Source organism: Falco punctatus (genome assembly GCF_963210335.1).
Source record: "Falco punctatus genome assembly, chromosome: 5".
Lineage (NCBI taxonomy): Eukaryota > Metazoa > Chordata > Aves > Falconiformes > Falconidae > Falco > Falco punctatus.
This window is the reverse complement of record NC_137584.1, coordinates 4,571,903-4,585,135: the sequence shown is the minus strand read 5'-3', so window position 1 is coordinate 4,585,135 and position 13,233 is coordinate 4,571,903. Positions and strand designations below refer to the sequence as shown.

General features: G+C 39.6%; 1 protein-coding gene across 1 annotated transcript in view; it reads left to right on the top strand.

Moving 5' to 3' along the window:
• Nucleotides 1-13,233, top strand: part of LOC308064656 (uncharacterized protein) — a 150,352-nt gene that overhangs the window by 91,694 nt on the left and 45,425 nt on the right. Inside the window, exons 7-8 of the mRNA XM_080389434.1 lie at nucleotides 1,167-1,290; nucleotides 1,407-8,535. Of these exons, the coding sequence (XP_080245560.1) occupies nucleotides 1,167-1,290; nucleotides 1,407-1,534 (252 nt within the window). The 3' untranslated portion in view covers nucleotides 1,535-8,535. The remainder of the gene's footprint in view (nucleotides 1-1,166; nucleotides 1,291-1,406; nucleotides 8,536-13,233) is intronic.

Sequence of the window (13,233 nt, the reverse complement as noted above, 5' to 3'; positions counted from 1 at the left end):
ACCATCTCACAGAGGGAAGAAATGGAAAATTAAACCTCTCATTATTGCATTGGAAATTATAGGATTATATCACCCATAGCATGTAACAAATGTTGTAGCCAGCTTGGCTGAGTGGATTTGCAAGACTCTTTGGAAACTAGAAATTTAGAAATACTAGTTAAAGAAAGAAATAGTAATTGCAAGCTACTTTTTATCTTTGTGATACATGTATAACTTAGAGCTTTCTTAAAAGGAGAGTTATCTCTCCAGCCTCATCTGCTTTTTAAGTTGATTTCATTGTGGGCTAAAGGAGCAGCTTAATGAAGACCATATCCTTTAAACATCTGCATCCATTTGATCAGTAGACCATAAACCTGTGTTTCCCTTAGGTGTATTTGACCTGACTCTATCCTTACTGGCTTCACTTGCAGCAGGGATTTAATTCACAGTGTTTAATTTTCAATTCTTAATACTCATCTATGCTGTCTGTTTATGTAACAAACATTTAATATTAATCTAATTCAACAGAATGTTGTTTAAAACTGAGGAAGTTCTGATTTTTTTCTACTGCTATCATAAATTGTCCTAAAAAACCCAGAACATTATATAAGAAAGAAAAAAAACCCAACAGTGGCATTTAGAGCTTAGCACTGAGCATCACACAAGCTGTCAAACATTTGTCTTTGACTTCTTGACACAATAAAAAAAGACTTAAAGATTTTTTTTTCCATTGGCACTTACAAATATCCTGGAGTTTATGTGTGTTTCTGAGGAAAAGAAGAACTTGACCTAAGTGGTTACTTTTACTATTTTGGATTCTTATCCATTACAAATGTGAGTGCTTCCAAACGTGATGGGCCATGGAGTGTAGCCCTGTCCAGGCAGGGTATGCGTGTTCAGGTTTCTCGGGCATCCGTGATCAGTGAATGGAAGGAATTGTTAAACCGTACTAAATGAGAACAAAAGCCTCAGTGAAGTATTCCCTTACTCAGAGGCAGCTTTCTGTTTCAATCTCCTTATTCAATTACATCATGGGATAATATGCATGAGACATTGAGCCAGAATCACTTTAATCAAATAAAGAAACTGAAAAGGACTTCTACTCTCAGTATCATTTTATTGAGATTAATACTGTTATTGTCTACAGTGTCCATATCAAAGCATCTGGATTGATTTAATCATTTCAGGCAAGGTTACAGAGAGTATCCTCAGTACGTGTCCATCAGCATATCTTTATGGAGATCAGTGCCCTCTTTACTGGTTTACATCAGCCCAGGGTTTACCTGGTAACTTCAGACCCCAGCCCTCTTGGTAAGTTTCTGGATGAACTCTGACTCACTATTCAATAATCATGAAAGGGAGCACCGTTATTTGAAAAGAAGTGGTATATACTGTTTCCCATGTGAGACCTGTCTGCTTTTTACCAGATGAGAGGTGGCAAGAGGCTCTGTCATTGCCCTTGCCCTCTAGGGCTCTGTTGGTGCCTCTGCTGCCAGCACAAGACAGGACCTGTTTCCAGGCTCGGGGAACACAGAGGGCTGCCAAGAGCTGGTGACTGCCAAGGGTAAGTGATTACTAAGAATGTAATGAGGTAAGGAAAAGCTTCTTGGTTTTCCCCCTTCTCTAGTACTCCCATATGTGGTCAGACATGAGCTGGACTGAGTACAACATTTCAGCCAAGCCAGATGCCACAACCCTTAAATCAGCCTGTGACAAGGTGAGAGAGAAACAAGGACGTGGCTGCTCCAGTTTGGCTGGAGCTTGGTTGATCCAGTTTGAATCCTTTTTTAAAAAAACATGAATGGACTGATTTAAGTCATTGCTGTGATTAGGCCTTTGGTGATCCTAATTAGGGGTTTGTCAGCTAACGCAGAATGGTGTTTGAGAAAATATGGCTAGGGTCTGAATGCCAAAATGTAAGGGCTTGATTTGTGCATCTGTGTTAACAAGCTGCGTGAGGGGATTTTCATCTGCAACATGCCTTCCTGGTAAGCCATGTGCTCGGTGACAAAGATAAGGAAGGTGGCATGAACAGGGATATCTCACTCTTACTGCTCAGCCTTCCTTTGTTCAAAAGATTTCTGTTGCCAAACCAAGGGAGAAAAGTGTGTGCTATTGCACACGCTTATCAAGCCACTGTGACATCAACAGCAAAGATGAGATTGAATCTGAGTGTTATCTGAGCAGAACATCAATAGAAGAGGTGGCCAAGGACCTCCACGTGCCAATTGTCTCTCCAAGTGTCTGGCTGATGGTTGTAAGTGGCAAACACATTCCCTGTAATACACATCAGTTCTGGAACAATTTGCGAAGGGGAACAGGTCACGAATAACTTAACTATCACTAATAGTAATCTGTAATTAATACCTTGTTAGGCTCTATTCCTTTAAAGCTACCCCCTGGGAGAAGCCACTAAGTCAAGGGCACATCTTGGACAGAACTCCCCCTACAAATCTCTCTGTGGGATTACCCTTGTGTTTAGCCTTGCTGTTGAAATAATCAATTACGTTCATCTTCTAATTAATGAACTAGTATCCATTTCATAGAACATGCTCATGCTGTAATTACTGCAATTGTGTTACCAGTGGAGCACTCAGGGAACAAACGTGTATGGAGTGCTGTTGAGCTTGAATCGCATGCTGCGGGGAGGCGAGGGTAATGTTGCCTCTGCTGTTGAGTAGACACGGTTTTTTTGATGAGAAAATAGAGAAGAATTTGACCAAAATGCCACTAATGAGATATTTTTTCTCTGTTTTCCTCTGTATTAATCATACCTTTCTCTTCTATAATCAGAATTTATTCAGGTTTTGGTTTAAGCATTTGTTTTATCTCAACTGCAGCAGAAAGTCTATGCTGCACAGTAGGAAAAGTCTCCAATGCACATTGTATGTGGAGAAAGAAAAAGACGTTTAGCTTCCTTCTATTATTTTTTTTTTATATATAATATACTGTCAAACATTTGTGTGTATAAGATTTCAAAATTCCATGGTATCTTGAAAATCTTTAATAAAAAGTATAACATCAATATTAAAGATGTCTGAATAGAGGCTTTATGTGGAGTGAATTAGATGGACAGTTTGATCACTTGGAAAGTGATACTTCCATTTGAAATGAGTTTACCTGATAATATTTTAGACCGTGTATCAATTAAATTCCATATTGAAAATCAGAGGGAAAAAATATGTACATAAAACTTTATTAAAGCCAGGTAGAAATGTCACAGTGAGTTACTGGGGCAGTTCTCTAACCAGTGTAAATTGACCTGGCTCCATTGAATTAAGAGAGGACCTAGCTCTTTAAGTTCAGCCTTCCAGTGAATCTAAATGTGACTCATAAATATATACATGTACACATGCAATTTCTTGTACGTGTTTCTAGGACTAGTTATAAAACCAGCTTTTCTATGTTCCTTCTGGAATCTGAGAATAATATACAGATTTATTTCAGTGAATCAGGACATGCAGCAATGAAAGGTAGCTGGGAGGACCACGTAAGGGGCTCTTTGTACATTGAAACAAATGAGTAGATTCGTAATACACTTTTGTCAAAATGTGAAACAACAAAAAAGCAAAGGATTTGTTTTGTGGATTTTTTTGTTTTGCTCTGTCACTTTTTCCCCAGTTGGTTTTCTTGTTATCCTTTGAACACCTTAGACCTAGTTTAAAATTTGCATTTCAGTTGGTTATACAACTGGTATTTATTTCATAACACCTCTTTGCTACTGATCATCTGGTGGAGGAATGTTGCTGTATGCTTAACAAGTTAATGTTCTGTTATGTAGATGATGACAGAAAATATCTGCTTTATATAATTACAGTTTTAGACCAAAGAAGAAGAAAATTCCATTAATAATTTATGCATATGATAATCAAAGCAAGTCATCTATTCCATACTCCAGAACAGAAGCAGTATGTAATAATTTTTCCAGAAATTAAAGCAACTATTTCTCGCATTGGCTTCCTCATGCATTTGTGTGCCAAGTTTCAGCCTGAAGCAGATTTTAATGGTTGTGTTATGAAACTCTCAAAGCGGCTGTGATGGAGACACTGACAAACCGAGCAATACTGGTGTTGCCCAGTTACACTGCTAAAGTTACACACAAGAAGTTATATAAATCATTATGCAGTTGATGTATGTCAGCTGCCAAATGATGGGATTTGAAAGGAAATTCTGTATGTGCAGCTTATTCCAGAATTTTCTTCTCCAATGTTTCTTTTACCTGTCAGCAAAATCACTTGTCCTGTTGTGAGAGTATGAATATTGAATTAATGGACCTCTGTCCCGATCCAGACAAAAGTTTCCCGATGGAAATTCCTATACTTTGGAGCAGCCAGCTGTACTAGGGCTTTGAAGTGGCGTGTACGTCTGGATGTGTGTTTGCTTCATCAGTGGGATGCACAGAGACAGCACTTCAGAAACCTGTGCTGGCTTGTGCTCTCCCTCTTTCCCCTGGATCTATCAGGAAAAAACTTTCTCATGAAGAGGCATGTGAACACCCTGTATGGAGCTGTGATAAATTACAGATGCATAGTAGATTAAATTTATGCTAGCTACCCTTGACCTCCTCCTGTATGCTTTACTTGTTGATCTCTTCTGGGATCACTTCTGCTGAACAGCTTCTGGGATATCCACATTTTAAAACTAGACTGCTAGAGGTGTGCATGAATATATGATGCTACTGAAGGAGGGAGGAGATGTGAGTTAGAGACCTCATCAAGGAGAAATGTTTTGCTGGTTTGGAAACCTGAACTAGAATGGAGGAAGAGGAGGAAAGTTACATCTCTGAGCAACACTAGATTAATGTCAGTGCCTTTCAGCACTGCTTCCTCTTTCTGTCTGTATTCTGGTGGTGGTGTGCTCATACACAGACAGGTATCTAATCATGATTAGGATACAATGGCCAAATCTCTGCTCCATTTTGATCCAATTCTGGATTCAGATCTTAGATGATAAGTCAGTGAAGTCAACCTCTGTGCTACCCTCTCCCATGTCCTCGTACTGACATTTTCATCCTCAGCACAGAGGCTGTGAAAAGGGGTCCATATAAACTCACTCAACGTGTCAGCTCTGGGAAATTGTGCTCCTTCCTTTCATGAGCCAGTGAAGATAAAAATACTATCCCACCATCATCCATTAAATGCATTCTCTATATATAGAGAATATATTAGAATGATACTACGGATATTGAATTTATCTTCATGAGATGGGGATGGTCTCATCAGTCATGAGTGTCACAACTAAGCAAAGACACAAGTGAATAATGAAGCCACCCTTATCGAGTACAGATGAATTCAATTTCCTCTGCACTATAATGTCATATTTGATTCAGTGAACTATAACATCTACTTTTTATTTTTTAAGTTGCCCATGGGTTCTATCTTTTTCTCATTCTCCCTCTCTAAAGTTGTTTATACGATGCATTTTTCTGCTTTTATGCATCTTGCATGTCTTTTTCCTCTGTCTGACATAACAACTAAGTTGGATCATAAATGGCATACACAGAATGAGAACACTTACCATGTCAGGTGCCTGAATTCCCTGCCCCTACTAGCTTTTCTGGAGGACTTATCCCTGGCAGTTATTATGACAACACCTCAGGCACAGAAGTGCAGGCCATGGGTAAATGGGCTTATTCTGGGGTATCTGTAAGGCTATGTTCTCTTGTATTTTTTTGAAAAAGTGTGTGAGTCTGTCCACCTGATGGACAGAGTAGCATGAAGGAACTAACTGTAGGAGTGCCCTTGGTGTTAAATAACCTTAACTGTCATGAACAGAGGCTGCAAAGAATAAACCAAATGTATTCAATACTGTGCGGCAGTAGGTCATTACTGTAGCCTTTCAGTAGTCAAAGGGGGCTTGTAAGAAAGATAGGGACAAACTTTTCAGAAGGGCCTGTTGCGGTAAGACAAGGGATAATGGCTTTAAACTAAAAAAGGGTGGATTTACACTAGATATAAGAAAGAAATTTTTTAAAATTAGTGTGGTGAAACACTGGAACATGTTGCCCAGAGAGGTGGTAGATGCCCCATCCCTGGAAACATTCAGGGTCAGGGTGGACAGGGCTCTGGGCAACCTGATCTAGTTGAAGATATCCCTGCTCATTGCAGGGGGAGTTACAGTAGGTGACCTTTAAAGGTCCCTTCCAACCCAAACCATTCTATGTGCAGAACAGTCCCTGTGAAAACAAAGAAGGAGCAAAAATTCCCATGGCCTTCCTCTCTCTTATCAGGACAGTTTTTAGTATAAGTAAAGCTAATCAGAAAGCGTGCTCATCTCCACACCACATGCCACCTACCCTTTTCCCTAGAAAATGCCTTCCCTGTGTGCTGCCTATCAGCCTGCCCAGTACACTGCTGTTTCAGGATGCTTTGGATGTACCGGCAACAAACGCCAACCGCACAGCGCTGCCGCAGCCAGGCGTTAGGCACTGCTAGAAGTGCACAGGGGCAAAGCATACTCAAACCCTTCTCCACTCCCACCACTGAAGCTGTGCTGACGTGCTGGCTGCAGACAATACCAGATTTGTTTTCAGACAACTTAGCCGGTCACATAATCCTGCAAAACTGAGGTCTATCTGCTTAAACAGGAGAATGTGCCACTTAAGCTACCAAGGGCTGAGTGTAGCACTGTCTCTGGGAAGATCTCCTCTGGGCTGGCACTGCACTTAGCACAGTGGCGACATGGCCTCTGGCTCAAATCCCTACAGATTGCTGTAGTTTTTCCTCCTTGCAATACAAAGAATAAACACAAATGTGTTGCATGAGCAATGCAGCTGCTGCATTGACTCTGAGCATGATGCTGTTTTGTACTGAGACCGTATATTCTGTATTGCTTAATACAGAAAAGAGCACAATAGCTCAATTTCAAGCTAATTATAGCAGTAGAAGGTTCTGTGAGAATGCCTCTCCAGGTTTTACCAATAAACTCCTTAGAGAAACAAGGAAACGTATTCACATTATATTTATCTAATAGATGAGATTCAGTCTATTAGATGAGATATGAAGTAAATTAAATTCCATGGCAGGTGAACACCCTGAGGGTACTGTAGTTTATAACACTATTAATATTCTGTAAGACCACTGCATGAGCTTAGTACAGCTAACTTCAAAATTAGCTTTACAGGCCACCTGCAGAATTTTTTCTGGTTGCTTTCATAGCCAGTGCTGCAATCATAGATAATTTAACATAAATATTAAGTAAATAATTGGTTCAGAATATTTCAAGGTTAGGGACATAAATCTCATTCCCATTACAGAAATGCAAACCATAAAAATACAAGGTGGTACTTAACCTGGCAATTTTAATTTCCAATGAGCCATATTCCCTTCCATTTCTTGAAAAATAGAAAAGACCTAAACAAATTCTACAGAATGCAGTTACAGAAGGTTTAGAAGAATAATTATGGAGAGGAGATATTAATTCAGAGCTCTATGTAAAAAATGCTCAGGCTGATAAAATTACTGTAACGAGCACTACTAAGGTTTTAGAGTGCATTTCTATAGATTTAGTGATATACATATAGAGTGAAGCTTTTTTGTCATGCTTTTCTGAAAATGATTTCTGAAGCTGAGCACTAGCTGAGGTAACAAGACAGAGGTGGTAGGTGTGCCTCATTATGACAGCTGTGGTTATGAGATGCTTTCTAATTAGCCTCCGGAAGCTTACAACTTGCAGGTTAGCCAGAAGCAATCATCACAATAACTAGGTGGTCTCTTAGGCGGAAAAGTACATTTACATTTTGAAGGGGGTAAGCTCTTTTTCTAATGCAGTTCTCTAGTGCCAGAACTTGGGAACGGGATCAAGAGGAACTGATCTCGGATGTCAGACTTCTGGCTGTTTCCAAAAAAACCTTAGCAGTTTGTAGCAGTGATATTTGCGGAAAAAGTCAGCAAGGTACTATGTCTATTATGTACATTTTCTCAACATCAGCAGACATTTTATTTGATTTTCTTTTTAGCATACTGCTTGCATTTTTTTCTGACTGTAGTGTGTCTGTATAGATTCTTGTTTGATGCCCTTGTTTCTAATTTGTCCTTAAGGGTACAAGGAAGCTTGTATTTTAATTATAGCTTCAGAGAGTAAGTTGGTTTAATTAGCCTTCCATTGCTTTCCAGGTTCTTCTCAAAACATTTCCACTGTTATTATTGCCAAATTGTAAGAGGTGGCTGAGGAAAGAGAGCTGCAGGTGTTCCTCACAGACCAGGCAATGCCTGTTAATGTGAAACTGATCTGAAGAAATAATTTTATCAGCACTTGTCATAGAAAAAAATGCAATCAAAGAATCTGCTCTCTGAGTTCAGCTCTGTTGGCTTTTACCTGTTGCTTCCTTACTACGTATGGCAATTGCTTTAGGTTTAGAAAGATTTTTATGTGTTCTCTGTATTTCAGACCATTAAATATTGAATCTCAACAAGCTATGTCTCCTTTAAGTGACTCCATTAGAAGACATCTGCAGAGGATACCTGCTGACTGTTCCTCCGCCGCAGCAGGGAAATCTTGTGCGGATATAGAACCGGGATAGCAGCGTCTCCCTCTGGGCTTTCTTTTCACAGGCAGGTATGTGGCGGCACTGGCTTTGCTGGGGAAGGCCATGCTTTGAATCTTCTTGTCACGGTAGCAAAACCCACCAGAGATGGTTGCTAAGACTGCGTCTGAATATTTAGTAACTTAAGCAACTGTTGGGAATGCTGCTTAAAAGTAGTTGCAATGGATTAAAAAGGAGTCAAAATCCACTGAGATCCTGACAAGAAATCTGAGACTTTTTAGGCAGAAAGGTTTTCACTGTCTTTTCTCATACATGCAATGGATGTTCCTCTTCCTGCATGCCCAGCAGTGACGACATCTCCATGTGAACTTTTAATTATTAAGTGATGTATTGATTTGGACATAATTTCTCTTTCAAAATTGAAGTAGTCTTGTGTATACATAGTGCTAAAAACCCTCTCACATAGGAAAGTGTGAACAAAACTCAAACTTGGAGCAGGGAAACAAAGGATAGAAAACAAAGGTGGAAGAAGGATATAAAAGAAAGGCAGGGATTGTCTTGCTGCTTCTGATAACTTTCTCCTCAGGTTTATTGAGGTACTAAGGTGTGTCTTGATTACATTTTCCTGTGTCTGCTAACATTCTGATTTTGCTCTTTGATACTATGCGGACTCACACCTACTATTAAACTTTCATGATTGAATAATTTCAGTAGGGAAAAGTCTGCTCCATTAAAGTGCATAGAAGTTCAATAGCTAAAGTCTAAGGCAGACATATGAGGTAATATATAGTGTAACTTTTTATATTCTCAGTTCTTCTTACTACACCCTGGAGATGCTGGGACACAACGGAGACAATGTGTAGTGAATGACAGAAAATGTGTGTAAAAGCATCGTATGGTGAATAAATTAAAGCCTTTAGTCATAAGACCAATAATAGGAGAAGTGTGAAATTAAGAAGTATAAGCAAGGGAGACAAAACATCTAGCAGAACAAATGGATATAATAATTTTTGAACATGTCAGCTCGCATCAACTAAGGTAAACGACTGGAGTCTCAGTGCATGCCTGGACTAGGCAAGCTTTGGCACTGAGTACTGTAAAACGGAAAGGAGTCATAAAGTGTTGGAGAACAGAGCAGGAGTATGTGTCTGACCATTTATAATTTTTTAATCAAACATGGAGCTCATAGCTGGAGTCCGGTAGCTTTGGAGACTACTTTGTCTGTGTATTCATAGACCATTCACAATGCAGTGAGCCATAAAATGCTCTCTCACTTTCTTGCTTCAGTAGTTTCAACACCTTCCTCTGGGACAAATTTCTTTAATAACAAGAGGTAATTCAATTTTGCTCTTGCTCCATCCTAAGCAAACAGTTCTGGCTGTTGTGACTTACCAGATTTGTAGAGGTTGTACAGGGAAGACAGGGTAACAGTCGGAAGCTACTGGGTGCCCTCTCAGGCTGTAAATTGACTGTTATATGGACTATCATGGATACTGATGATTCAGAAACCTGAAGGTATCGCTGTGCTTTGTGACATGGTGGAAATCAGTGCCTGCCCCACCACACCTTCGTTTATACGGGTGCTGTAGGCGAGCCTGCGACACAGGGAGCCCAGCCTCCCGCTGTGACAGCTGGAGGCGGTCACTGTCCATGGGGTTGTACGGTGTGAATACCTGTGGTGATGGCAGTGGGGAAGATGGTTTCAAGGGTGGCAGCAGGGTCAGAGGTGGAGGTGGTACATTCTTCTGCTGTGTGTGGTGGGGACGGTACAAGGGAAGGGCTCTAGAGGGGCAGCATTGCTTTCCTACAGCAGCCAGGGTGCCTTCCCCTCCCTCCTGCCACCACACTGCTTATGAACTTGCTGCTTAGCGTGTGCTTTGCTGATTTTGGGATCTATTGAACAGATAAGTTGAGTAATGCTCTTCATTCCAATAGCTGAATTTCTGTCACAGATATAAGGCATCGGCCAGTGGTAGTGCAATTCAGGGGACGATATGGCTGTTTGAGTATTCACACGCTGTTCTAACTTGGATTTTATACATCCCTTTAAATTTGCAAGTCGAGAAGTTAATTTAATTTGTGAAACTGTTGAGTCTGTGAAGAATATCTTGAAATTAGCCTTATCCAGTCCTTTAAGATCCTGTCTTATAACTTAGAAAGTATGCTTGTCTTTGTTCTTACTAATAATGAGTACTTACTGACTTGTATTTATATTGCTGCAGAGAGAATGCACATAGCTATATCAGGGCATGAAAATTGATTTAGAAATTGAATAAACTTTTTTTCTATTGTGTAAGAACCAAACATTGATTTAGCTGGGTTAGTTTAAAAAGCAAACAACAAAACCCTCAACAGACAGATTTTCTTTGCAAAGTTTCTCAAGCCTTCCTTTGAAGCATCTGCCCCTTTCAGAAAGAGGATAGCAGAGAAGCCCACTGGTGAAATTTGCCTTGTCAAATCAAATATTTTCTTCCTGTAGCTATTTTTCTCTCTAACCTATTAATTTGAGGCTCATCTGCAGGCCACATGGTGCCAAAGCTCTGGTCCTGTTTTGTAGTGACTGGGAGTTTCCCTTCACATCGGGGTTTGACAGAAAGTATCCTTACTGCTCCTGAGGATTTCCTGGTGGAAGAGGTTCTGAATGCTTCTCTGTTCTAAAGATAGATATATATATATATATATATGTTTTTTTAATTCCAAAGCAGCTGTGTTCACCTAACATTTTCCTATATTTTCCTTTTTTCTGCTCTAGATGGCAATGTAACACTTTTTCATCCACTGGGAGCCTCATGTTTCTGTAAAATTTGTATAAACCTAGTAAGCGAGCAATAGATTTATCTTATTATGTGTATACAGTACTAGCTGTAATGGCTCCCCTGCCACTCAGCTGTGACTCTCGCCCCATCACTTGTATCCACTCTCCTTCCCTGTCTTCCTTCCATCCTCACCTCACAGGCTCCCTCTCCTGCTCTTGCCACTGTTACTCCACCAACTTATTTTTTTGCCTGCATCGGATCAGGATAACTGTGCATGAGGTGGCCTTGACTTCTCTTTTCTTCACCCTTTTTGTGACACTGGTCCGTATCTTGGCTTTCACACTCTTAACACACTCCTACATTTCCACCTGTACCTTGATGCCCATATTACTGGTTTTGTACCCATTCCTTCTTTGTATCTTTTTTTTTTTTTTTTTTTTTTTTTTTGTTCCAGAGCAAGAACTGAATTTCTATGAAAAGCTCACTCATGATGCGCTAATAATGAAAAAAATCCCTGAGTAGACTCTTCTATTTTGCCTCTGAAGTAAAATGTGCTATACTGCCAATCTGTGTTACTGAAATTAGGAACCAGCTAATAGCACAGCTTTGCAGTTATTTAAAAGCAACTGCACTGCATCAGACTAATATCTACCTATTATTCTACTTTAAGAGTGACCAGTGGTGGATGCTGATGGAAAGAATATTAGAAAAGTGATGTATAAATTCCCTTCAGGTGACATTCAAGATTTTAAAGATTACTTGAGCCGAAGGTTGTTGTGTATTGTTGCATCTAATAGTTTTGATGGGATTTGTTATATGAATTGTGGAGTTTGTTCCATAATTAAATTATGAAAATACATAAACAGCTCTTAGTTTTCAGATACTTTGAATCTTCTTGATAATTACATATGGTATCCCTAGTTACTGGGTTATAAGACACTGTGAATAATTGTTATCCTTATTTTTTAGGGGGGGATGAGGTAAAGTGAACTGTATGCAGTGTAACAGAGTTGTGTAATGATACCCTCCGCTTTGTGCATTTTTCCTTTCCTGTTAGTCCCCAGTGGTCCATTTTACCTTTTTCAATCTGCTGCCAAGCATGAAGACAATGTTTTTTTGGGATGAGTGCAAGATCTCTTTGTAAGGTGTAACCGCTAATTTGGAACTCATTTTTTGTGTTTACATTGTATGGTTATTTCCCTCTCCTGTTCTTTGCTTTGTGTTTAGCGATAGTGGATTTAATTTGGCATGTTGTTACTTATTCACTTAGAAACATGATATTTCCTCCAGCTCTACACAGTCAGCTTGCAAGTGAGTAATTCTGAATAATCAGGAAACTTAGCCATCTCATTCATGAATGTGTTGAGGAGCATTAGCTTAAAGTACAGAAGACCATTGTTAGTAACCTTCCTGAAATGTGAAAACTGACTATTTATTCTTACTGTTAAGTTTTTATCCCTTAACTAGTAATTAATCTTTGATGTCCTTGAGAGGACCTTCATTTTTATCCCAGGAGAGCGTAGTTTGAAAGTCACACATGGTGAACCTTGTAAAAGGGCAGGAGGAAGGTATCCTCTGGATTACATTTTTCCATATGCTTTTTAACTCTTTCAGAGAACTCCAGTGCATTCAAATGCATTTCTGGGGCATGACTTCCATGGAAATCTGCTGACTATCCCATTGAATTTGCCCATTGTCACCTGAGCTGACTCTTTACTATTGTTTCAACCAATGACTGATCAAAAGTTTGTCAAGAGTATGAGAACTGGCCCTCAGTTTTTGGACCTGTGACAAACTTTTGATTCAGAAAATGGGGAAAGCAATGGTGGAGGTAATGAACCAGTGACAATATTACTGTTTGGAAAACGTGAAAGTGGAGAGTGCCTTGAATGAGAACCACCACAAAAATGGTAGCATCTACTTAGGAAGGGAAGGAAGGATAAGAGCAAGAAAACAGATTTATTTATTTTTTTTAAGTAAACTTAAATACAGAGAAGTATGTTCAAAGAGGTG